Raw genomic sequence first — 27386 nt, 5'->3', positions numbered from 1 at the left:
TGCCTCATAAAACACAAATAACGTTTACATTTCTTAAAGAGTACATTCCTCGAGATCATAAAAAATACATTTCATGAAGTGTTTAATTTTGCCGTGTTTGAATGTAAGCAATCTGCCAAGTTGTAAATCCGAAGGTGAACGAATAACAAAGTTATTAGCTTATAAAAAAGGTAATCGACTCTGAATCACGCGAACAAGCCATGACCTGTCCGAATCTTTAACCACAATGTACCTACGTCACTAGAAAAATCCCCGCCTACTGACTGCAAAAACTTAACTCTCTCCTCCCCAAACACTGTACTAGCTCGTTCGTGACGTGTGCATCATGTCTAAGAGAAGCTGTGTTCTATGTATTGAAACTAAGTCAGTCTTATTTTCACTACCAAAGGAAGAACTTCTGAGGAAAAAATGGTTACTATTTATTTTTCAAACGACACCAAAGGAGTATAAACCGAACGTTTTACTTTGCGCGCGTCATTTTACCGAAGATTGCTTCATCAATCTTGTCGCCTTTACTGCAGGATACATTAAACGTCTTTCCTTAAAAGATGTTGCAATACCAACTGTATTTGGACCTGTAAGCTCCACCGAATCACAACCTGTAAGTGTGACTCTTTATTTTTGTCTTTACTTTAAATTAAATTTGTGTGACGTTATCTCATGTCTGTGTTTAGCTAACGTTACCGTTATTTTTGGGGTTGTTACTGTTTGTTTACCTAACGTTAGCTATAAACTCGTTGCGCTAATGTAAGTGTTCAACCATATTAACTCCCAAAGTCTTTATTTCAAGAACTGCGTGGTGTACTATAGTTATAATAACATCTGAAGATACGAACACCGTACACTGTATGCCGTGATAACTAACTGTTACAAGAGAAGTGTCTAAAACTGTCCTTTTTCTTACTGGCATCTGTATAAGGATTAAAGAATGATTCGTCAGACTCGGGCTCGAACTGGTAAGGTAAAATCGACGCCATCTCTCTCTATACACTGTTAATATCCAACCACCTGCAAACCGTAATACAGCAGTAATGATAGGCGGTCCATTTGCGACACATGCTGAACGCGTTTGACCAATCACAGAGGACTAGACCATTTGACCAATCACAGCAGACTAGACCATCTGACCAATCACAGCAGACTAGACCATTTGACCAATCACAGCAGACTAGACCATCTGACCAATCACAGCAGACTACACTATCTGACCAATCAGATCAGACTACGCTGGCGGAAAGGCGGAGATTACACAGATGAATCGCGGAACGAATCATTTGAGAGTCAGTCAAGAAGTAAGGTAATAAAAACTGCTTATTATTACGAAATAATAGTATTTTTACATCATGTATGTACATAAACTTGTTGTCGGACACTCCATAAACCAAAATAAGCCCTTAAAAATATTGAGGAATGTACTCTTTAAGCCTTTGAAGGTCTGCGTTAGCATTTGAAAGAGGTAGATTTGAGGAAACACATATGGTCGAAAACCAAATCAATTTAACCCAACATTCTGAGTCATCGGTTGAACTCATATGAAGCGTGTGACACCCCAAATGACCACTTGATGACGGAGTGTTTGACAGATGTGAAATGTCAAAATCCTCATATCAAAATCATCAGTGAGGGCGTTTTTTGAGTTACGTTTTTATTCTACACTCCCAGTGCATTTATGAACAAAAACAGCCTATAAATGTTTCATATTTTTTTTAAACATGCTCAACCTGAGAGGGCTCAAAACAGAGCCCTTGAAAAACAGAGTTGCGACACACGTCGATCTCGCCGCTCTAGGCGCGTCAGCGCCGCATCGAGATCAACATATTTCAACTTTTCAGAAAGCTGCACGCGCACCGCAGATCATGTGACAAGAACCAACCAGCCAATATAGACAAGATCAATGAAGATGGAGACACAGATGGTCACAGCATAAATAATCCCTTTCAATGTGTGTGACAGCGGTATGGATTCCTTTGCATTTTATGAAAGACTTCAAAAATTTCTCTTAAAAGGAGAAATTCCCGACTGTCCTACAGAGCGTCGGAAGGTGAACCGGGCGTCTTCGAATTTTATCATCAAAGGTAATTAAGTTGCGTTAAGCGATTTTATAATTAAAAGGAGAACTGACAATCTGTTACAACCTGGGTCATGTGCTTAATTTACAAAGTTATGTTTAAAATATCGAGCTACATTAACTGTACTTGTTAAATTCCCGTATAGAATAAGAAAACGATATAGAAAAAAAGCAAATTACCAATAGAGACCAACAGAGCCAATACAGTTTATTATTATCCATTAAAACCAATACAAATCCCTATAAAACCATTAAAACCATTACAACTTCCTTAATGGTTTCTATGGTTTTTTTCAGCAGGGTTCACAGGGATGCTAATGGTTTACATTAAAATACTACTATGAACCATTAGCTTTTACCATTAAAACCATTACAAATTTCTTTCTTTGTAGTGTGATTTTGGGCATTATTCCTGTAGGATTGAATTGTGTTATTGGTTACCATCTGCAAGATGACATTACACCAGCAGATCCCAACACACAGTAAAGACCCACAGAGACCATTATAGTTTCCATTACAACCAATACAATTTCCATTGCAATCATTGCATTTATAATTATAAAATCAATTTATATATAAAATTGGTTAAATTTATGTGATGTTTTTATTGACCTTTATGGAGTTTAATTTTAGTCAGATATCAGATAATATGATATTTCTTTTAACTGCAACTTTTTTATGCTTTTTTTCTTCTTCAAACAGGCGACAGACTCTTCTACACCGGCCCAATTAAACAGTACATGTGGCTAGTTGCCCTGTCCGAGGAAGAGAAGAGGTCTGTTCTTGCGGAGTGCCACGATAACCCTGGAACTGGCAATCACTGTGGCATCAGAGGCACTCAAAACAGGGTTGTTGCTGGTTACTACTGGTCTACATTAATCCATGATGTGAAAGAATGGGTAATATACTACAGAGGTGGTACTTTACTTTTCTAATTTTTCCTGTTTTTTTTCTGTACAAGTATCTATAGCTAAGAACTTTTGCCTTCTCTTGTTTTTGTATACCTTTTTGATTGACAAGTTATATTTATTAGTGGTCAATGTTTTTTTTAATGGCTGATGCCAATAACGATATGTTAAAAATTCTACAGATATAATTTCAGTATCTTGGCTGTATTAAGTTAGCTAAAGCTATTACATAGAGTTCATATACATTTACATATATTTTCAAAGGCATGGACAGAGGTTTGCATACTGGACCGAAGTAGCATCCCAACTCCTTCATGGGATTGTTGAGCTTGTGTTTAGGTTGTCGAAATTCACCACCACCAAACTGTCACCCAGCAGAAGAGTTGTGGATGACAAGGACATTGATAAGGTTAATGATTATACAGTAGTGGTTTTACATGAAGCATTTGCATGATTGCTGAATAAATAGTATAACTGTTGTGCCATTTTACTATGTAAGGAATAAATGACTATAGGCCATTTAATTAGTCAACCAATTAGAATGAAGCATAAACTTCATTTACTTCAATAGGTGCAGCAGCCAACCATTGTCCGAGACCTAAATACAGCGTGGTACTGGGTACAGAATCACAGACACTTATTCCGTGGGAGGTGACAAAGCCTGCCTTTTTAAAGATGAACAGGGGTGATCAACAAAATGCCATCAAGAACCTCTAGGGGGGTCAATTCTCTGAGGCGAAGGATGCCTTTTTGTTTATATTTCATTACCAAGAAGACATGGACATATTTTTGTCATACTGTGTTGATGACCAAGGCCTAAAGGTCAATGCTATGTTCTACAAAGAGAAATGTAGTGTGTGAGTGTGAGTGTGTGTGTGTGTGTGTGTGTGTGTTCATGTTTGTATATCCCGGTGGGGACCTAAACCTGAATACACACCAACACATGGGGACTCGTGTCACCGTGGGGACCAAAATTGAGGTCCTCATGGGCACAAAAGCTTATAAATTGTACAGAACAATATTTTTTACAAATCTAAAAATGCAAAAAGTGTTCTATGATCTTTAGGTTTAGGGATAGGGTTAGGGATAGGGGATAGAATATACAGTTTGTACAGTATAAAAACATTACGCCTATGGACTGTCCCCACGGGGATAGTCAACCAAAGCCTGTGCGTGTGTGTATGTGTGTGTGTGTGTGCGCGTGTGTGAGTGAGTGAGTGTGCGTGCGTGCGAGAGAGAGAGCGTGAGAGAGAGTGTGCGTGTGTGAGTGAGAGTGTGCACGTGAGTGAGTGAGCGAGCGAGCGTGTGTGAGTGAGGAATGGAACAAATGTATAAATAAATTGAAAGAATATATATATAACTGTATTCTGTGTGTTTCTTAAATGCAGTTAAATATCTAGAACAGTTATGTAGAACCTATCTTTAGAAAATGAATAGAAAGAAAACACATCTGTATGCACATCTGTATTTTCCAAATTGTGTCTAGCAAATTTAAACAATTCAGTTTAATTTGACCATTTATTTAATTCAATGAAGTTAATTTGTGCCACATATTAACCAAATTTTAACCGAAATGGATCGGGTAGTTATTTTTTATGACCACCTTAAAACAAACATGCATTATAATTCAGCAACAATTTAACAAGCCAGGAAATATCTCAAAGCATTGTAAGAAACAAATTAAGAAAAAAGAAACTTGTACAGATAAATTTATTAATAAATGTAATACAAAATGTATAAAATATATATATATTAAACTCCGAGTGTAAAACAACAGCAGTGTATAGCCTACATACCCGAAACTGCCGTAAAGTGTTTCGATTTATTTCAGACAGGAAGTGACGTCAGTTTCGCACATGCGCGGAACAAATCGTGTTTCCGGGACGGATCGGGTAGCCACATAGCCTACATACCCGAAACTGCCGTAAAGTGTTTCGATTTATTTCAGACAGGAAGTGACGTCAGTTTCGCGCATGCGCGGAACAAATCGTGTTTCCGGGACGGACGGGTAGCTCTCTTGTTTGGTGGGTGTGTCAAGAATGTCGGCCCAATCAGCGTCAACATGTGTATAACCCACGCGGTGTTAAAGAGACAGCTCGCACAATGGGTCCAAGTAAAGTCGTTTAAATGTGTCAACCGCAGCTCGGTACACGCAACAATTGAAGATATTAGAAGAGATGTATTTTGCAGTATTAAACGCGTATTTATTCCGATTTCATGAGGCTCTGAAAATGCAAAGAATGGCCTTCTCAGCTGCCATAGTTCAACTCTTGCGTCATCACAACAGGGTGTTCAACCGCACCACCATTTCCGTTTAAAAAACGTTTTGCAACGTTTTGTCGGGGCTGAACGCAGCCCTGAACTTTTCAGGACGGTAGCTCTCCAGGAGCGGGGTTGGAGACTCCTGAAATATACACAAGTATTGAAATATATGCCACACACACCGATCGGACTGAGCGGCGTCGTAAGAAGTCGAACAAGCCTTTTCTGTTGAGTTTCAGCGGCCGGCCCACCCCCCTCTATACTGTCCTCGGTGGTTTATTCTAATTTATCAACGGTTCTCCCCTCTGTTTTGTCGTCAGTGGTTCAGTCTGTTGTTTCAGCACGGCGCGTTTGTTTCGCGGTTTATTTTAGTGTTTTTCTCCGGCGCTACGTTAAATTTTCTGCAATATGTCTGTGGCTTTCGCTCCGCACCGGCAACGCGCCAAGGGCGACATAACGCCCGCGGGAATACAGAAGGTAATTTCAAATGAGTCATTTCTATATCTGAATGAATCGTGACGTCAGATGTGTTTGCTGTAGCGGCTTCGGCTAAGAGGTTAGCCGTGACACCTCTGCCACTAACGCTTTAAACAAGCGTAATAATCATTTACATTTCGTCTATATCATGATGTTTAACGTGTGCTAGAGAATGAACACGCATACACACGTGAGGTAAAGCTGATTTTATACTGCATCTCACGGTTTAAAGCGCTTCGGCCGTGCGCTCTCTTTGTTAGCCGCTAAGTTACACGACCCCCTTGGTTTTATCGCGATATTTAACATAACACAGCGCTGTCAACAAACACCTTACCGTACACTTCACATCGTCGATATTGTTTGTTTCGGATTTGATTCAAATCACGTTCAGCCAGCTGAACCGTCACCGACTAACGTTACTCGCGTCTCTTTCACATCACAATGAGTTTTAATGTCAAATACACGTCCACAGCATCCAGTGCAAAAAAGAGGTAAAACGAAACACACACACATATTTAGAAGAGAGAATAAAAATGGCTATAGCCTATGTGTGGGTGTGCTGTCTGTGTCCATGTAACGTTAGCCTATACGAGAGTGTAACGTTAGGACAGTGCTACTCGTACAGCACGCATAGTGAAAAACAGTAGAACACGTTGTTTCGCGCGACCCTTTTATACTTCTTGTACAGTTCTGTGGTGCGAATTATTGTGGTAATATTTATTTCCCTGTAGCATCAATGTTTTACTGTATAATGTTTAGCTCAAAATTGACTAGAGCTATTAATCGCGATATATCGGTATGCAAATAATCAAAAACTAAGAATTTTCACATATTTTAAAAATTATTTTACGATCGTCACTGTCAGAAAATTCTAGAAATGTCTGTAGCACAGGGAAGGTGAGACGAAGGGATGATGGGTGACTACGTCTGGAACTTGGTTGGTGAGGACAGTATTAGTCACAAATGACAAAAACCATCAAAAGTAACTTACACTTCTGAAGTCTTGGACGACTCATTTTTAGAAACCGTTGTGTTAAACTGTTGTTTTGAGCTCCGTGTTATGCCAGAATCTTGAAATTTCTGCGTACGAGTAATAATACGGAAATGTATAAATAGAAAAATATTCAGTATTCAGCATGTTGAACGTCATAAAGAAACAGTAAAAATTACAGTGAAACAACTTAAAAAAAAAAAAAAACATTTTAAATTTGCCCGGGTTCACAAACAAGGCTTAGCTTAAGCCAGGACTATGCCTTAGTTAAATTAGGATATTTAAGCCGCTTTTATTAAAATGCCTTGGGATGAAATATTACTGGTGTGCATATTGCGACATGTCATTGCCATTGTTTTATTTTAAGATATGTCAGGGCAAGTTATTTTCAGTTAAGACCGCTCTAACTTTCATTTTAGTCTGGCACTAGTTTTAAGCCTTGTCTGTGAAACAGGCAATTGTGTAATATAGCGAGGATATGGGCTACACAGTGTTCGTTTTCTTTTGTGTTTGGCTGTTACGATGCTCAGATGTTCAGAGAGTTCTCCTTATGCATGTCTTCTGATAGCCGTCAGGTCTCCGTTTCACTTGAAAATAACTTGGTCTTTTTATTGTGTTCAGTTGCTGGATGAAAACAATCAACTGATTCAATGCATCATGGACTTTCAGAGTAAAGGAAAAACAGCCGAATGCTCACAGTAAGTTCATCATTCACTGTTGTCTGTGCTTCCTCCACACATCCTAACGTTGACACATGTGGATGTCACATGCGTGTAGGATGCAGAAACATTCTTTTGGTCTTAATGAGGTGTTTATATTGCGTGAAGAGTAGCTAAACTCAGTCACTTTTCTTTCCTGTGCTCTGACAGCTACCAACAGATGCTTCACAGAAATCTAGTGTATCTGGCCACGATAGCAGACTCCAATCAGAACATGCAGTCTCTTCTGCCCGCTGTGAGTGTTTGCATGCACATACATACAAATGACCTGTCTAATATACCTTTCATGTTGTTCATAAACAACCGATGAGATACTTGTGGGGAAGGTTGCTCGTGATTGATCTGGAAAGTCAAAATAACAGAAATGAAACCCTCTGTGCTTTGCTTTCCAAATGAAAGAGGAGCTAAATGTAGTCTCTTGATTTCTCTCCTTTCCAGCCGCCCACTCAGAACATGCCCATGAGTCAGAGCGGAGCCCCCCCGCAGCCACCTCACGGTCACAGTATGCCCTCTGATGGCCCGTCCGTCCCACACATGCAGAACCAGATGAATGGGCAGATACCGGGTAAGCCAAACACTAAACCTCTAATGCCGTTCATTTAGAGAACGAACGGAAGAAATAAAGACTAGGGCGTAAACAACCGCAATTCATTTTTGCTGTTTAACGTAGGGCTGGGCGATATGGCAAAAAAGTAAACTCGATAGTTTTTTTCTATATTGATCGATAACGATATTTATTTCGATATATATTTAATTAAAAAACTGTATTAAAAGAATCTATTTTAAATACAGTTTATTAACAAAAGTTAACCTTTAACCAGTTAAAATTCAATTAAATTAATGCACTGTTGCAACACAGAGGATACTAGGCCATAAACAACATGTACCTGTTCATTCAGTCTCATTTTGACTCAATTGACTCGTTAAGTAAAGGGAGTGTTCATTCAGTACATTCAACCAATGAAAGGGCTCCTTTACTGCGTACATTCGAACGCTATTGGCTCAGCACCTGCGCACATACATAACGCTGCAATAATGTCTTGCTCCAGTAGTGGGATTCATTCAATGTATTCAGTGAACCTTAAAGACATCTCACATAAACTGTAGTACATTTCTTTAATCATGCAAGCATCTTACATACAAGGGTCAATATTTTAATGTGCACACAAACTCACTTCATTACATCTCTGATCTGTACAGGGCAGCGCTGGTTTGTTTCATATGCACCAGCTCATGTTAGCAGATATGTTAAGGATGGATATAAAAACGTTTGTGCTTGAGTTTCGAAGTAACTTGCTTGCAATTGCGCATCAAGTTTGTTTTGTTTAACCGGCGATTGCGAAAAAAATAAGACACTTGATAAACCGCGTGATGACATCTCGAGGTTAGTTTCACCTTTGTTTCCGCTTCCAGTCATGTTTTCCTCCTCATGTCGAGTTTTCTTTGCCAAGTGCAGTATGAAATGGACTTTGTACTTTGACACGCATGATAAAAGCTGCACGCTGACTGACTGTTGTTGCGTTTATTTCTGCGTTCTGTTACGACTAAAATTAATCCATATCGAGTCAAAATGACAATAGCTTATCATCGTTTTTGAAATACATTCTATCGCGATTCGATATGATATCGTTTATTGGCACAGCCCTATTTTAACGCATCACAAATAATGAAGTAGCTTTGCTCATAACAATTAACATATCATTGTGTTTCCATTTGTCTGTTTCCCGTATCGATTTATTCGTCGCGGCCAGCAACACTATCAACACTGGCCGCCATGAATAGATTTTTCATGATTCCTATTAACATTTTTATTTTACTATTTAAAACAGCTTAATTTATTGAAGAGTTGCGAGTGCTCAGCGCCTCCCTCTCTGTCATGTTGCGTGCAGTGTCTCGACAGCGCCTCTCTCACACATGACAGTGAACGAATTAAAACATGGTGGTGTTTTCAATGAATTCCTACGTGTTCTTGCCTTTCCGCCTAAACGTCAACAGTAACAGATGTTATTGCCAGAGAAGATGGCTGATCGAGTTTATCATGACTTAGAGAAAGATTTTTCCCACACACCCTTTCTCTATGTGCTTGTCTGAGTGTGTGTGCGTGAGCTCTCGCCCTCCTTATGGTGCGGTGCGTTCTGGAGTTGTAACTCTGTGTAACCGCAACAGTGTATTCTCCAATGTTTCTGAATATGCGCCGACGTGATCTACAATAAAACCGTCACTCGCATTTAAAATAAAAAAGCGCTCATAACATAACAACACATTGATGAGAAGAGCAATAGCTGTAAAGTCTGTGTGCTGCATGAGACAAACAAGTAGGCTAATATAGCCAAAATCACCTCGTATGTCCGCTCTTCAATGTAAATGTATGGTGATTTTGTCAGGCGATGTCGCGTTTATAAATCAGGATTTTAGCAGCAGTAAAAGTAACAGCTGGTTGGATTAAACATGAGGTATTATTGGGTCGGGTTTAGTCACTATTTTATACTCGTTTTATGTCTGACAACAGAACAGATAATATGTGAAAATAGCATTCAGTTGTGTTAAAATAAAATACAATATAATGTGATATATCAGAGAGTAGAAGCGAAACAGATTTCGTGTGCCAAGACTAGACCAAATGCGCGTGATGTCACAAATATGCTAATTAGTGTGTGACATCATCAGTGCCACAGTCTCAAAATCCTGTGGGAAACACTGACTCGTGTTGTATGGCAGTGTTAATTTTGACTGCAAATTTTGATTTAGTTTTAGGCTTAGACTTTTGACGAAAAAAATGTGTTTGTCATATTTTAGTCATCCCCATCATTTTAGTTTTAGTCAAGGAAATATTAAAAATATTTTAGTTGACTAAATCACATTATATTTAGTCTACTAAAATCTAACTGGTTTAACTAATTTAATTGGTGTAATTTAGGGCTGCAACTAACGATTATTTTAATTGTCGACTAATCTAACGATTATTATTATTATTCGATTAGTCGACTAATCTAACGATTACTATTTTTTTATTAATCTAATAAAGATTTTTTGGATTACTTTATTAATCCTTTGGCAAACTTTGCAAATAAACAATAAGTTCTAGTATTTTCTTACATTATAAAGCAAATCATACTTTTTACTCCACTACATTTTATAAATAAATATTGTTGTTTTAACATTTGAATCCGTGTTTACATTAAAATCACCATCTTCTTTTAATTAAGTACTTTTAATTTTAAAAGTAATAAGACTGATTTTTTATGTACTTAAGTACTGTATTAAAGGTAAAAAAATTTTTTTTTATTGCACTTATGCTTTTTGTTGTCCTTATGTTGTTCCAATTGCTTCCATTGTTTACCTCATCTGTAGGTCGCTTTGGATAAAAGCATCTGCTAAGTAACTAAATGTAAATGTAAAAACATTTAAAAATGTGTTTATGAAATACTAGAGCATGATATATGCTCGTATTTTTTTCCTCCAAGTAATAGCTGACTCTATTTTCAGTCTCATAATGTAATTGAGTAAAAGTAAAATACAACTATCTGTCTCTGTTTATTGTACAGCGAGCCCGCGTACCCTGAACTCAGAATGATACGCTTAATGCATTCGCTTCGTTATGCGCATCCCGGACGCACAATGAAGCGCTTAAAAGCACCCACTCCTTCTGAAGTCCCGGGGATCATTTTGCTCCCCATAGTAAATAATAGTTACAACACAACGAGAAGAGATGATATGTTACATGTTTAACACATAGTGTGTTGCATCAATCCGACAGTATACAGTTAAATCAGAGTTATTTCATGTGAAGACGCAACATATTCAGACTGCTTCTAATAAGCTAAGCTAGACTCAGCGAGTAACGTTAACTCACAGTCTCTAGCAAAATACATTTTAAACAAAACCATAGACTAGGGATGGGCGATATTACACTGCGTTCCAAATTATTATGCAAATGATATCTTTCTCTGGTTTTCCTAATTTGTCGATGCAAATGACAGTCAGTATAATTTTCAAGTAATCAACAGTTAGGGTACATTTGGAATTTTATTGAACAAACCTCCCACTGACAACAGTATTTATTTAAAAAATGAAAAACTCAAAATGCACTGTTCCAAATTATTATGCACAACAGAGTTTGAAAACATTTCATAGGTTGTAAAAAACTGAAAATGGTCATTTGTTGAATTTGCAGCATTAGGAGGTCATATTTACTGAAATCAAAAGCTATTTCAATCAAAAACATCCTAACAGGGCAAGTTACATGTTAACATAGGACCCCTTCTTTGATATCACCTTCACAATTCTTGCATCCATTGAACTTGTGAGTTTTTGGATAGTTTCTGATTGAATTTCTTTGCAGGATGTCAGAATAGCCTCCCAGAGCTGCTGTTTTGATGCTAACTGCCTCCCACCATCATAGATCTTTCGCTTGAGGATGCTCCAAAGGTTCTCAATAGGGTTGAGGTCAGGGGAGGATGGTGGCCACACCATGAGTTTCTCTCCTTTTATGCCCATAGCAGCCAATGACACAGAGGTATTCTTTGCAGCATGAGATGGTGCATTGTCATGCATGAAGATGATTTTGCTACGGAAGGCATGGTTCTTCTTTTTGTACCATGGAAGAAAGTGCTCAGTCAGAAACTCTACATACCTTGCAGAGTTCATTTTCACACCTTCAGGGACCCTAAAGGGGCCCACCAGCTGTCTCCCCATGATTCCAGCCCAAAACATGACTCCGCCACCTCCTTGCTGACGTCGCAGCGTTGTTGGGACATGGTGGCCATCCACCAACCATCCACTACTCCATCCATCTGGACCATCCAGGGTTGCACGGCACTCATCAGTAAACAAGACTGTTTGAAAATTAGTCTTCATGTATGTGTGGGCCCACTGCAACCGTTTCTGCTTGTGAGCATTGGTTAGGGGTGGCCGAATAGTAGGTTTATGCACAACTGCAAGCATCTGGAGGATCCTACACCTTGAGGTTTTCGGGACTCCCGAGGCACCAGCAGCTTCAAATACCTGTTTGCTGCTTTGCAATGGCATTTTTGCAGCTGCTCTCTTAATCCGATGAATTTGTCTGGAAGAAACCTTCCTCATTCTGCCTTTATCTGCACGAACCCTTCTGTGCTCTGAATCAGCCACAAATCTCTTCACAGTACGATGATCTCGCTTAAGTTTTCGTGAAATATCTAATGTTTTCATACCTTGTCCAAGACATTGCACTATTTGACGCTTTTCGGCAGCAGACAGATCCTTTTTCTTTCCCATATTGCTTGAAACCTGTGGCCTGCTTAATAATGTGGAACGTCCTTCTTAAGTAGTTTTCCTTTAATTGGGCTCACCTGGCAAACTACTTATCACAGGTGTCTGAGATTGATTTCAGTGATCCAAAGAGCACTGAGACACAATACCATCCATAAGTTTAATTGAACAATATAAAATTAAATGTTTACGACACTTAAATCCAATTTGCATAATAATTTGGAACGCAGTGTATATCATTTGCGATATACCGGTAGAAATTCCCCACACGATAGAAATTAGTCTTCCCGCGATATAAACGATAAATTCTAGTTGATGACGTATTTCTTTGTGAGACCCATTCACAGCTCATATGTGAAGTGAAAACGGGCATAGCGGAGGGCGGACGTGAAGCTGAGAAAGAGTTTGCACTAAAAGCTCTAAATCTCGTTTAGGTTGGCACTGTAGATGCATCCGAGTTAATGTTTAGTTTCACTTTCGTTTTATTTCATTCGTTTGTTAAGTATTCGTTGATAGTCATAATACGTTACACCACAACATTTAGTTTGGCTAAAAGTATTTATTTAAACATTCGTTAGATGTTATGCGCGCGTGCGCAAATTGTTTAATATGATTTCTTGCCTGTTATATGCAGGATGAACGGAGCGTCCCGTGCGCAGCTCGCGCCCACATGTGCTCTCATAGCGACACAGCACGCACAGCACTGCTGCCTGTTTACATACAGTACACATGCGAGTTTGTATTACGTTATTTTAAATACGTTTATAAGCGTATAAAAGCATGGATTATTTAATTAGATTTCTTTTATCCGCATTTTTCTGTTCTCTTTCTGTAGCGCGAGTCATAGACAGATTCAGTGTATGTTGCTGTGAGAAGAGAAGGTTCACACAGTTCAAGAGAGAGTGATTGACAGTGTGATGCGATCGATCGTTTCCGCCCAACAATAGAATATATACAGTTTTAGGTATGACATGATGTGTTTATTGAGCTTTAGTTCATTTAACTTTTCTTTACTACAACCTTTTGAAGTCGAATCTCACTATTATATTTTATATTTACAAAAATACTGTAGGTATATTTTAGGAGCTGTTTGATTTGGGGTAAGTTTTACGTTTTGATAATATTTGTTCTTCTGAGGGTCTAGACTACATGCAGCTACTATCACTTGACGCAAAAAACAGCGGTGGATGGCGTTATGGATATATCGTCATTTTTATCGTTGTCGCAAGAAATACCAGGAATTATCGTTATAGAGTTTTAGGGCCATATCGCCCATCCCTACTTGAGAGCCTGTAACATGAATAGAGTTTAGCGGGCTGTGCGTTAGTAATAACGGTCCGTGGGGAAACGCAGTGCTCCGTGTGGACTGTAGTTAAATGGATTGAACAAAGCTTGCCTCGATGATTTTTTGTATTCGAGTTACTCGAGGAATCGTTTCAGCCCTACAGATAGTCCTACCATCTTACAATAAACGCATTAAATGAATTTACAGCATAAATACCCTGTCAGATTATCCTACCAGCATAAAAGAAACATGTAGGATTAATATACAGCGCAACACCCAATCAAATTGTACTATAGGTATTAAATAATATGTAGAATGATTTAACAACGAAAATACATTATCATATTCCTGTAGCAGTATAAAATAAACAGGTAGAATGATTTTATAGCGCAAAATAATGACGTAACATTGATGTGCGCATGCCTGGTAGGATAATCTGACGGGTAGGATGACATTTCAGGACACCTGCGACATTTTTAGCTATTGCATGAAAGCTTTATGGTTTATCTACGCGCTTTACCTGATGAAAGAAGTCACTGCAACACTGGTGTGTGCGTGCGTGTGTGTGTGTGCACAGGTGTGTGTTTGTTTGGCACTTGGTGGGTCCTAAACGAATTCCCTCCCGGTCCGTATCCGCAGATTGATCGTCTGCGCAATGTTGCATGAAGTCAAACACACGTAGGGTTGCAAAATTCCGGGAATTTTCAAGGCTGGAAACTTTCCATGGGAATTGACGGGAAAATATGGGAATTAACGGGAATATATGGGAATAAACAGGGAATTTACATAATTGCAGGTTACCTTATAACAGGGAACTTAAATGTAGTAGAATAAAAATCTTGCAGATTAATCTTGGTTAAAACAACCAGATTTAATGCAATTTCAGTTGAATTTCTACCCTGCACAATTATCAATCACATCCCCACTGCACACTGCGTACTGCAGGGCTTTTGAGACCCCCCCCCCCACATGCACTGTGCATTCTTCCATAAAACGGATAATTTCTTGAATCCTGCACACAAAATAACGTAAAAAAATGTCCATAAATATTACACAAATGTATGTTTAAAACGATGTAAGCTATTGTGCAAATTAATCCATTGTAAAAACAAATACACTGACTGAGCAGATATTTAGGTGAGATGATAAAAACGGTCTAAAAGAGACCATCTCCCACAAACAATCCCTTAGTCACCTGGGTGGGAAATCTTCCAGACTCTGACTACCACAGGAATATTGAAGCCACAGTTCTACATTTGAGTTCGAAGATGACATCCATTCAAAGAAGTTTTGATATTACTTGGTTAAATATATTTTATCTATGGTATTAAAGTTTAACTAGCAAATACCAAAATGTGTTTATTCAGTAGCCAGCCAGTAAATCAGATATGCTAAATGTAAGCCAGCACTATTTCATTGACAATTGATGAGGCTAGCTAACACAAGCTGTGATGCATTATCTTTCTTCTACATTGTGCTAGCCAGTTTTCTGTCATCATACAGAAGTACAGTAGGCTACTGGTCAGAGGTTTGGACACATTACTGTTCTAACTGATTTTGAAAGAAGTCTCTTATTCATCAAGCCTGCTTTTATTTGATAAAAATACAGAACAAAACCTAATATTATTAGTAATATTGTAAAACATAATAGTTTTCTGTTTTAAACATTTAAAATATAATGTATTTCTGTGATGCAAAGGTGAATTTTCCACACCCTTTTTTGCCAGTCTTCAGTGACACATGGTGCTGATTTCATCAATTTTGTGCTGCTTCGTATGTTTTTATAATGTGTGATCATTTTTTCTTTAAATAATAAAAGGTATTTGTTATTACTATTTGTATTTTTAAACAATAAAATGCAGGCTTGAATGATGATCACTTAAAAATTTAATGTATCCAAACGTTTGACCAGTATTGTATATACTAGGTTATAGTTTGTTTTAGCAAGCATGCTGATTGGGGAGTATTTATTCATCTAGCCTATGTCTATTCATTTGCATGAATTGTAAAATATTCATTACCACCTAAAATATATTTACCACAAGAAAATTGTGCCATTTTTATGTTTACCACAACAAAATATTTTTAGTTTTTCCATAATTAAAGTTCTACTTATAATTAAATCAGTCAAAAAACGTGAAAAAAGTCTATTAGTTTGCATGCATGTCAGATTATGACCAAACAAAATGTTTATATTTATGTTTTTATATGATACAGTTTAAAGAAAATTCTAAAATTTCTAAATGATTCCCGTAAATTCCTGGTAAATTTCAAACTTGGAATATTTCCCAAATTCCCCAGATGAAGTTCACATCGAAAGTTTCTGGAAATTTACTGGGAATTTTCCACCCCTTTGCAACCCTAAACACACCCGATATTATCAGATATCGCGATGATTTTAAAGTCGATTATCGATAAAAACTATTTAAACACATTGCCCAGCCCTAATGTAAACATGTAACATACTTGGTTCGATCTTTAGCATGTCATTCAATATTTAAATGTGCAGTACGACTCACTTCATCACTTCTCCAATAGGAACCGGATAGCGCTGTTTTTTTGGCTTACTTTCTGCTGCATTTCACCATCCCATTATGCAGCAGCTCACGTTAGCAGATAAAGTAACATTATATTAAAATGTTTGTGTTTGCCTTTGTAATGAGTTTCGGGGTGACTCGCCTGCAGTCCTGCTTCAAGTTTGCTGTGTTTTACCTTTAGTCCCCGTCATTCATAACCGCTACAGCCCTCCGCTACAGTCCTCTACTACATGGTAGGGATTGATTTTGCACCTTGAAATTCTGTTTGTGGGTTTGACCAATGATTCACTGTAGTAGCAATATCATGTGCAAGATTTGATATAAAGACAGACTCGGGGCCATGCATCTTCTAACTCGCACTGGTTCCCGGCCCTGTATCCAGTTGAATAGTTTTTAATACGCAGACAACCATAAGCTGTTGGACTATGAAGGAAATGTTGGCAGTGTACAAATACGCCCGACTGGTCTTGGTCAATTGAGAATGAGTGCACGCAACAGGAAGTTAGAGCACAAGTCTGTCCCACGTCTTAAAAACGCCAAAGTGCGTTTTTAAATGCCAAAATAATTTGCCTGTGTCTCGCAAGATGTTGCGGAAAGCTTTCCCTTATAAGTTATACTACTACTTTTTAAGGTTATATCTTTATTTATTCAATGTTTGGCTAACAGGTGTTTTTCTTTTGTTTTTTGAGGGGGGGTACAGCTGCTTTGATACAATACAAATAAAGCACTATTAAAATAAATCCGACTCAACTTGACTATAGGGTTGGTCCGATAGACGATGCCATCGCCGATGGCTGACAGACATGACGATGTTGAGCCAGCATCATGTTTCCAACAAATGTTTCGCTTTCGTCACGTGACTGCTCTGTGCTGCGGGCTGCAAATCGCGTTTTAAACGCGATTCACGTGGAGCTCGAAGGCCATCCTGCTTGTAATCATGTGATATGCTCTCTGTAGGTCCCAACCAAATGTCCATGCAGGGACCCGGGTCCAACCAGTCACCCAGCATACCCAGTGGCTCCATGAACATGCCACCTAGCAGCCACGGCTCCATGGGGGCGTATAACCACGCTGCGCCCACCTCGCAGGGCATACCGTCACAGGGCCAGATGAATATTAGCCAGGGCCAGTCCATGGGCAGTTACGGCCCACGTCCCAACATAAACATGCAGCCCACTCCAGGTATTCTACTTTGATTGACCACCATTCGGTCTCATTTATCTGAAAACTACATGAAACCTATAATAAAAATGACTGTTGTTTTTTTAGGGCCCATGATGCACCAGCAGGCGCCCTCCCAGCAGTACAACATGCCTGCCGCTGGTGGAGGTGGGCAACATTACCAGGGCCAGCAGAACCCCTTGAGCATGATGGGTCAAGGCAATCATGTTATTGGGCAGAGGCCCATGCCGCCCTACAGACCCCCACATCAAGGTACGCTGAAGAATGCTCAAGAGTAACTCGGGTCATCGCCATGCTGCTGTGTCTAAAGGTGTAACTGTGTTTTTAGGACCTCCACAGCAGTACTCGGGTCAGGAGGAATACTACGCAGAGCAATACAGCCATGGAGGACAGGGGGCACCAGAAGGTATGCAACATTTACCCTAACGCAGATCTTTTGACACAAAACTAAATAGTGTTCCTGTCGTTTAAACCTGTCACAAATCAAGTAGGTCAGATTCAGAAATGTCATTGGTCAATGAATCTTGGCACGACACTCTGTGTATGTCCCAGTAGACCTGGTGGACTTTCAGCAAATGTGACGCATGGCTTGCTCTGGTTGTGTCTGTAGGAAACTCACAGTATGGGCAGCAGCAGGAGGCGTATCAGCAGGGTCCACCCCAGCAGCAGGGTTACCCTCCACAACAGCAGTACGCTGGACAGCAGGGTTACCCCCCACAGCAGCAGGGTTACGGTACCCGCACACATCATCGTCAACACCTCGACATACGAACGCATTTAACCAGGGCTTGACATTAAGGACGTACTCGCACTGTCCTAATCGTACCGCGTCCGGGCGCTTTTGACACCTAAAGCCTGCTTTGATTGACGCTCGCAACCTCGCTCGGGCTTGGAAGAGGTGGTCTTGCGTGCGGTTTGGTTTGGAAAGGGGCCGTAAACTACTCCAAATATTCGGTGTGTCAAACATAATGTAACGATCGGCTTTATGATAATAAAGTACGCAAGGGTGATTTAAAAGCATTCCGTTGTGCTGAGAGAGGTCGCTTGGTTTATGTTTACTTCAAAGGAGTTGCATCGTAATGATGAAAGCGGGTGCGGATGGTAAAGTATCCAAAAGTGACTTGCAAATGAGAGAGAGCATTTAACATTTTGTCAACGAGCTAGACAATAATCGTAGATTACTCGGGAATAATATTTGGTTTTTAAACATGGCCAAGGATTGAACATTATTAGGCCTGTACCAGGCCGCCACTGTGGCTAATGGTTTTCCTAGTAAAACTACTAGTCGTCCAGCTAAAATGTAATTGTAGCTTACCTTTTTAATGTAATTGTCTATTATGACACCATGTCATTCATTATCAGTATTTAGCTCATATTAGGGATGGGCACGAGTACCCGAGGATCTAAAAAATAGTTTAAATGTAATAATTAACTGTGGTGCCCTGAGCTTTGAGTGGTTGCGTTGCGAGAGGGTGCGGTCCAGAGTCGAGACCGGAGCACAGAGGGAATATGGCGTTGAAAGCACACAGTGATGTCTGGCTTCTGATGAACTTGACAGAAATCTGGACGTATTTCCCTCAAGCTGTATCTAGGCGTCAGTACAAACATCATTGATTCACGAGAAATTCATTTATCTGTACTTACATTTGTGCATCTGCAGCAGTAGTGGTCGAACAAACATGTTTGGGTGTGTGTATGGACAAAGACTCGTGTTTTGCTTTTAGCTCTAGACCAAATTGGAAAAGAAACGACTATTGCAAAAGATTTTGAGTATCAATCTTGCAGACACTGTGAAGACGGACCATCCGACACTCGACTTTTTTCAAAATCTTGTTTACAGTCATTAACTGCTCCGGGGGTACGTGTGTTCACTACTCTCTGGATGGGTTAAATGCAGAGGTCACATTTCGTTGCCTTGTACATGTGCAATGACAATAAATTGAATCTAAATCTAAAAAAATCTAATGTTAATGTTGTCTTTTGCTGGGCTATATGGGCTGCTAGAGAAGCACTTGTATTAAGAATGACACAATGTCAAGTTTAAGTCAATCTTTACTTTTTGCATTTTAAGCTGGTGCTTGGTCAGACAGGGGAGGCATTTTAGGAAATTAAAACGATGAGCTTTGCTGCTGTTTCCAGAGGTGAAGTAAAATCAGATTCTGATCATAAAGGTCTGGTCGCGTAAGTAAAATAGTTTCTTGCCCATTCAAAATATTTACTTGACTTGGAGAAACGCTACTGTCAAGCCCTGATTTAACTCGATAGAATAAAATAATTCAAATATATACATTTGCCTTTCTTTCCTGCTCCAGAACTCGACAGATCAATCAAATTGAAAGTGTTGTGAATGTGAACTTCACAGGTCCGTCTCAGAGCACTCCAGGTCAGTACCCAAACTACCCCCAGGGTCAAGGGCAGCAGTATGCGGCCTACAGACCACCACAGCCCGGACCACCGCAGGGACAGCCACAGCGTCCATATGCATTTGACCAGGTGACAAACATCATCTCATGATCGCGCCCTTTTGTGTATACACATACAACCTCTGGCAAAATTATGGAATCAACACACTTAGATGATGTTCGTCCAGCTTTTTTACTTTCTAGCAAACAGAAAAACATCACAGATATGACACAAAAAAGATTTTGTTAAATAGCTTAACATTCTGGCTTCATTAAACATGCCTTCAACAAAATCACTTACATTTTTTGTATTAATGGCATATGTTTTTACAGATCAAGTAGAGGAAAAAAGTATGGAATCATCAGCAAAAGTAAATGCAATTAGTACTTAGTTGCTCCTCCTCTGGCTTTTATGACTGCCTGAATTCTTTGAGGCATGGACTTCACTAATGAAAACAATATTCCCCGTCAATCTGGTTCCAACGTTCTCGAATAGCAGCTGACAGATCAGCTTTGCAGGATGGAGCCTTTTCATGGACAAGTGTTTTTCATTTCCACCATACATTTTCAATCGGATTGAGATCCGGACTGTTTGCTGGCCGTGTCATTGAGTTGATTTGCCTTTCCTGAAGAAAAGCTTTAACACTCTTTGCTCTGTGGCAAGATGCATTGTCATCCTGAAAAATGACATCATCATCACCAAATTTCTCTTCCATGGATGGGATGAGAAAAGTGTCCAAAATTTCAATGTACACCTGTGCATTGACTGTTGAGGTAATGACTGCCATCTCCCCTCGTCCTTTACCTGACATGCACCATATCATAAATGGTTTTCTCCAGGCAGTCATCTTTATATGTTTCATTAGAACGGCACCAGACAACAGTTCCAGCGTCATCCCTTGGCCAATGCAGATTCGTGATTCATCACTGAATATCACTTTCATCCAATCCTCCACACTCCATGATTGCTTCTCCTTAGCCCACTGTAACTTTGTTTTCTTCGGTTTTGGTGTTAGTGCTGGTTTTTGTTTGGCTTTTTTATATTTAAATCCCGTTTCATTCAGCCAGTTTCTTACAGTTCTGTCACAAACATTGACTCCTGTTTCCGCCCATTTGTTTTTCATTTGTTTTGTTGTGCATTTTCAGTTTTCAAGGCATATTGCTTTGAGTTTTCTGTCCTGACGCTTTGACGTCTTCCTTGATCTGCCTGTATGTTTTCCTTTTATAACCTTCCCATTCAGGTTTATACTTGCACCAAATTTTAGACACAGCTGATTGAGAGCAACCAACTTCTCTGGCCACACTCCGTGTTGAAATTCCTTGTTGAATGAGATTTATAATACTTTCCGCTGTTTCAACTGACAACTCTTTTGTTGGAGCCATGTTTCCTTTCAATTAGCCACGTCCAACAGCTCAGTAAGGTGTGTAAGCACTCCCTTTTAACTGATGACTAATTAGCATTTTTAGACTTGTCCTAGTATGTGTTTTAGAAACGAGAAGTAAAGCTGATTCCATAATTTTTTCCTTTACTTGATCTGTAAAACATGGACTTTAAACATGCCTTCAACAAAATCACTTACTTTTTTTATTAATAGCATGAGTAAAGTGACATTAAAATATGTGTTCTGAGTTTGTCACGCAACAGAAAAGTGTGTTATTAACCACCCAGCCAAATTTGAATGGAGAAAAAAAACATCCAAGTAAATAAAATAAGTGATCAAAAAGTTGGAAAAATAAGCAGGATTTCTCTGCTCTCAAACGCTGGGGGCGTGTCCGCTGTTGGTGCTGAAGCCACGCCCACTCGCAGCGCTCAACCCGAGTCCCCAGCCCAGTAGGCTATATGTGAATTATGTGAATGTTTTATGGGAGGATTTGAATTCAAACACGCACAATATTCATCAATAGATAATTCATGAGCAGGTTTAGAGGTATGCGTGCTGTCAGAGGAGAGGGCTCAGAGCCCGGCAGTTTCTTCCAAACTCGGAGTAACGTTACTCCCCCCCCGTCCGGCGAGAAGGCCCCGAGCCCGGTATTAGCCCGAACCAAGAGCGCGTTGTTGTTACAAATAGCAGCCGGCAATGTTCAAAGACAGCATTTGTGCATGGAGGCAGTTTAGAGAGACGGGCTTCATAGGCAGCGTAACGGAAGTCTATTTGAATTATAAAGAGAGAGCGTCTTTGCTATAACCAATCACATATTTATCAACTACAATACTAATTTCTCACTAGAAATGCAATCAGAAGTTATTGAAAGTAAAATTAAACTTACATTTATACAAAACTATGCTCCATGGGCGTTTCCACCGCCATTTAATTTTTTTGAGCCAGAACCTTCTCGACCAATCACGTTCCGCGCATGTTGTTATGGAAACGACAGGTCTCTGTCATTGGTTAGCTGTGAAAAAGGTGCTTGACAGGGCGTTTGCAGAAAAAGACACTGGCGTTTTAAAAAGTGCTCAGGACTTTTTTAAAAACACGGTTTAATCCATAGGATTATAATGTAAAACAGATGCTAGCAGCTTCAAAGAGAGGTCAAGTGTGAACATGGGCATGGCCTAAAACAGCTTTGTCTGATGGTGAACCAGCCGGGTGGATTATCTGCTCGCGCTCATCTTGAAATTGAATTAAACATCATTCACTAAAGCACGTCGCGAGTGATCCTCCTTCCGTTCGCGTTATTCTCCTCCCCCGTTTTAGCCCTGCCCAAAAAATCCTGAAAAGAGAATTGGTGAAAGTGTTTAATGGTTTAACTCCACAATTCAGTACTACATACTTCTGAGTCTTTCAGCAATGCATTTCTAACATCTATTATGTGTTTAGAAACAATTCTCAGAATTCTCTTTACCTGGACTTTAATGAAGCCAGAATGTTAAGCTATTTAACAAAATCTTTTTGTCATATCTGTGATTTTTTTTTTTCTTTTTTTTTTTTCTGTCTGCTATAAGGTAAAAAAAGCTCGATGAACATCATGTAAGTGTGTTGATTCCATAATTTTTGCCAGAGGTTGTATGAACTGTGATCTCTTTATGTTGAAATGTTTCAGTATAACCTTTGCTTTAAAAAAAAGTGTTTTTTGGGGTTGTTGTGTGTAGTCTGGTGCCGTAAAAGAGTAGTTAACATCACATTAACTACGGATGATGTAGTGTAACAATTGTTGATTTTCCTTTTACTGACTTAGTTACAACGGGTGCGCGTGTGTGCGCGTGTGTGCGCGTGTGTGCGTGTGTGTGTGTGTGTGTGTGTGTGTGTGGTGTGTGTGGGGTGTGTTTCCTCACAGGGTCAGTATAGCAACTATCAGCAGTAAATGACATAAGTGAAAAAGTGTTTTGCTCCCCGTCACGTGAACCTGATGAAGGACTACTGCTCTCTGGAACTCCTTGTACATCACCAATGAAGAGTTTCATCTTCCCCGCTCATGTAGACTGAACTGAACAAAGACTGCCTTCATTCTCAGCACAGATGATCCAAATGTAAATCGCCTACCAAGCCCAATCACTTTACAACATGAAGTTACAGAGCGTATAGTACTTTTACAATATGCTACCATCACCTGCATTGAGATCGACCGATTTAATAGCAGCAATGCCTTAAACTGCCACCTTCCAAGTAAAAATAACAGACAATGTTCACAAGAAGCAGAATGTGTTTCATCAGTTGATTGTTCTTTTTCCTCTCCGGTCTGATAATGTCAGAGAAGCAATAGTGCTGCGGGAGCGGTGGGGAGGCGATGGTTTTAAACGTCAGTTTCAAAACTATGCTATGATGTGTAAATGTTTAAATATTTGAAGTCCAGGTGTTGAACAGTAGCTCAAAGTGTCGTCCCGTTGATTAATGATGTATTGTTTTGATGTCTGTTCTTTTCTGAGGGTGGGACGTTTTGTTGATAATGCCATGTATGACTTGTTGAAATATGATTAAACCTAACTGGTACGGTCAGTGTTCAGTAGTCGTGCTTGAGTCCTGGCACATTTTAATGTAGAACATGCTTTTTTACGTTTCTATGTAGTTTTACTCTTTTCCCCCAAAGTATAGCGACAGAGAAGGGGATGAGCAGGAATGGGTTATTTGTTTTGGCAGGTGACAATAGTTCCTAGCGAGCAAGCCATCGGTGACTGTCAATCAACCAAACGCAGTAGGAGAGTATAGAGCAGAGTGGTCTACTTTTTAAACTAGTAAAGAAAAATGATATCATAATTATGAAATATTTAAAACATGGAGTCAGGAAAGATATCAGGTTAAATACTCAACTGTAAGACAGACCATCTAAGCGACTTATGGCTGGAATACACTACAAGACACTTAAAATCTGAACGGATTGTTTTAAACTAGACATCACACACTTGCAGACTTTTTGAAAGTTTCACATAGAAACACACTAGCTGATGAAATCTGAAGACTTTCTGCAACAAGTCCAGACTGAAAACCTGAGCAAAAGTCTTGTCGTGTATTTGAGCGTTTAAATGTCATGTGTGCTTTTATAGGATCCTGTACATGAAGAGGAGGTACATTCATTTCAGGGAGGGACTTTGGGACCTGAGTAGATTTTTGTACAGTAAATGTAGAAGTGTGGCCAGTCCTACTCAAGTCTGCTCCACGCAGGACTCGAACCAGCCATCAGTCTGACTCTGGCACGAGACACCGTGTTCTACAGACCATGACCTGACTTTGCACTCGTCACGTGATTAATAAATGAGGAAATACATATTTTGTTTGAAAAACTAAAAAAATGTATTTCTGTCTTTTGCATTCTTTTACTAATTTATTGGCACATTTATGTATGCCGAGCGGTGAGGAAAGTGTGCCATTTTTGGTGCTGTTGCCATGGTGAATCGTAATATCGGCGCTCCATTGATCATGGCTTTTCTGACTGTATTTAGCTGTTCTGAAACCAAAAACTCAACGTTTCTCATCTCAGAGTAACTCAACTCGAGGTTGGTTATTAAAACGGGGAGCTGGGGATGTCAACTCATCGAGAAGGCAAGTTCTGTCATCGGAGAGGATCTGGTAACGCTGGAGGTGGTTGCTCAGAGGAGAGCGATGTCCAGACTCGTGATCATTTCATCCTGATTCAACAGCGAGCGCTACAGAGGCTCATCTGTGCCTTCTGCAAGAAAACTGTATGATACATCCTTCAAAAGCAGAGGCATCATTGATCTTTTGCTGGACTAGTGGGCCACACCTCGTTGACATAACACGCACACCACATCTTATCATTCTTTCAGTCTCTCACAATGCTGCGATTTATTTCAACATTCAGAGTTCAGTTGGGAGTAGATACATAAATATGTATTGGCACAATGTTACAGAAATGTTATTCCGTTAAAAATACAGTAGCGGTCTTCATTTATTCAACTGCGAGAGGGTTTTAGCCACATTCTGTACGCGTGATTGACTCTCGGGTAGTGTCAGAGATTGTTGAGATCTTGTCGTGGTCGGTTCATTGGAGACCCTGAATGTCAAGCATTAGTAAGCGTCTCCACCCTGACACCTCATGTTAATGACACAACACATCATTTCATCCAGTCTGAGGCATTGACTCCTCAATGACCTGTGTTTGGCTCAGCAGGATTAGAACAGAGTCTGATAGCTGTGCATTCACCGTGACACTGGTGTAACAGAAGAAAGAAGGCTGGGCAGGGATTATCATAAAACAGTGCTCGCATTCAATGCTGAAGCTCTTATCAGTTTATTACAGTTAATCATTCACTTGTGCGGTTTGAAGATGTGAAACACATGGCCATGCATTTATGAGAATCGCAAGGGCAAAGTTTTCATGAAAATCTGCAATACATGACGTCGTTGTAGACATGCCTGTGACCTTTTGCCCAAACAGTTAATACTACAAAGCATGCCGTGTGTGCTTTGACATCTGAGTGAATCTTAATCGGAAGGAATTAGGGATTTTTTTCTCAGTGTGTCGCTTTATAAAACGTGTGCATCTTTTGTCCACGCAGACAGAAGACTTTTGTATAGGCAGTTTACAGGTGGAGCAGATGTTTCATGTGTAGACTTACTGTAGCTATATTGATTTCACATTTGTCATGTTTGAAATTATGAAAAGTGCTTTTGTGTTGTTATAGTTCTGCACGAATACTGTTTATTCATGTGAGTGGCGGTTATATGAAAAGTGAGCTGATAACAGAAAATGTGTAAATGCTGAAAACATTTCTTCAGGTAACACTTTAGGTGTTTTACAAATTAGAAAGAACTTTGCAACTTCGGTAGATTATTAGTAGACTGTCTGGCTAATGTCTGCTAACACACTTTATTGTCCCCCAAAAGCCCTTCTACTGACTATAAGCAATGTCGCAACTGCGAATAGTTAACATGTATAGACATGTTAACTATTCTTCTAAGCCAACCCGCCCCTAACCTTAACCTACCAGCCCACTAATACTCCAGTGAGAGTTGAGGCTGAAATACACGACAAGACTTTTGCTCAGATTTTCAGTCTGGACTTGTTGCAGAAAGTCTGTGCCAGTCTGCAGATTTCATCAGTTAGTGTGTTTCTATCTGAAACGTTCAAAAAGTCTGCAAGTGTGTGATGTCTATTAACATCTGTTCAGATTTTAAAAGTCCAGCCATAAATTGACATGTAGATACAAATTACTGAGAGTTAATGTTGACATGTAGTTGCACAGCTACGTTTAGTCAGTATAATGTCTTTTCTTTTGACTGAATGTTTATTGTTTTAACAGGAACAACATAGCCTACACAGACATTTAAAAAAGTAATTAAATAAATAATAAAATAAAGTAAAAAAATGTATGAACACCCCCCCCCCCCACACCCATCAGTGTAATGTCTAAAATGTAACCTTTCTTTAATGTTTAAACAACTTCCTCTTAGTTGTACACTTGCATTCAGATATGGACATTTTAAGTGCATATGGGGTTCACGTCATGTTTTTCCATTCAAGATCTTGTCATGTGTACAACAATGAAATTCTTACTTTGTTTATTTCTCACGAGAAAAAAACAAGGTGGAAGGAGTAAAAACAATTATACAGTAAACCAGCAAGCAAAATACAAATATATATATATATATATATATATATATATATATATCAGTACAGCAAGAAAAAAGTATGTGTAATAAATAAAAAGAGAATTAACAAGTATAAAATTAGGAAATAATTAACAATAAAAGTAACATTTTCACAGTTTATAAGCAGGCAGTAATGTGATAACGTGTCTGTGTGTACAGTGAAGTGTCCATGAATTCATGTTTCCACATTATTCTCAATTGTGTAGCTAGACTACATTTAACACTCGAACTTTGTGTATCGTTTTAATAATCGTAGACAACA

The 27386-nt window shown here is 39.3% G+C and overlaps 1 protein-coding gene across 4 annotated transcripts; it reads left to right on the top strand.

Moving 5' to 3' along the window:
- The first annotated feature begins 5311 nt into the window (after positions 1 to 5311).
- Positions 5312 to 24033, top strand: ss18 (SS18 subunit of BAF chromatin remodeling complex). 4 transcript variants are annotated; one of them, XM_057333801.1, is made up of 10 exons: positions 5312 to 5715; positions 7328 to 7404; positions 7576 to 7660; positions 7864 to 7990; positions 17452 to 17676; positions 17764 to 17928; positions 18005 to 18082; positions 18287 to 18409; positions 20039 to 20169; positions 20412 to 23344. In XM_057333801.1, the coding sequence occupies exons 1-10, from the start codon at positions 5647 to 5649 to the stop codon at positions 20418 to 20420; spliced, it is 1089 nt and encodes a 362-aa protein (XP_057189784.1). In that variant the 5' UTR covers positions 5312 to 5646; the 3' UTR covers positions 20421 to 23344. The 4 variants fall into 4 exon arrangements, with proteins under 4 accessions (XP_057189784.1, XP_057189783.1, XP_057189785.1 ...); XM_057333800.1 differs by lacking the exon at positions 20412 to 23344 and adding an exon at positions 23355 to 24033 and having other exon boundaries at positions 5325 to 5715; XM_057333802.1 differs by lacking the exons at positions 5312 to 5715; positions 20412 to 23344 and adding exons at positions 5804 to 5910; positions 23355 to 24033.
- Positions 24034 to 27386: the final 3353 nt, after the last annotated feature.

Source organism: Triplophysa rosa, linkage group LG5 (assembly GCF_024868665.1).
Source record: "Triplophysa rosa linkage group LG5, Trosa_1v2, whole genome shotgun sequence".
NCBI classification, from domain to species: domain Eukaryota; kingdom Metazoa; phylum Chordata; class Actinopteri; order Cypriniformes; family Nemacheilidae; genus Triplophysa; species Triplophysa rosa.
This window is presented reverse-complemented; position numbering and strand designations above follow the sequence as displayed.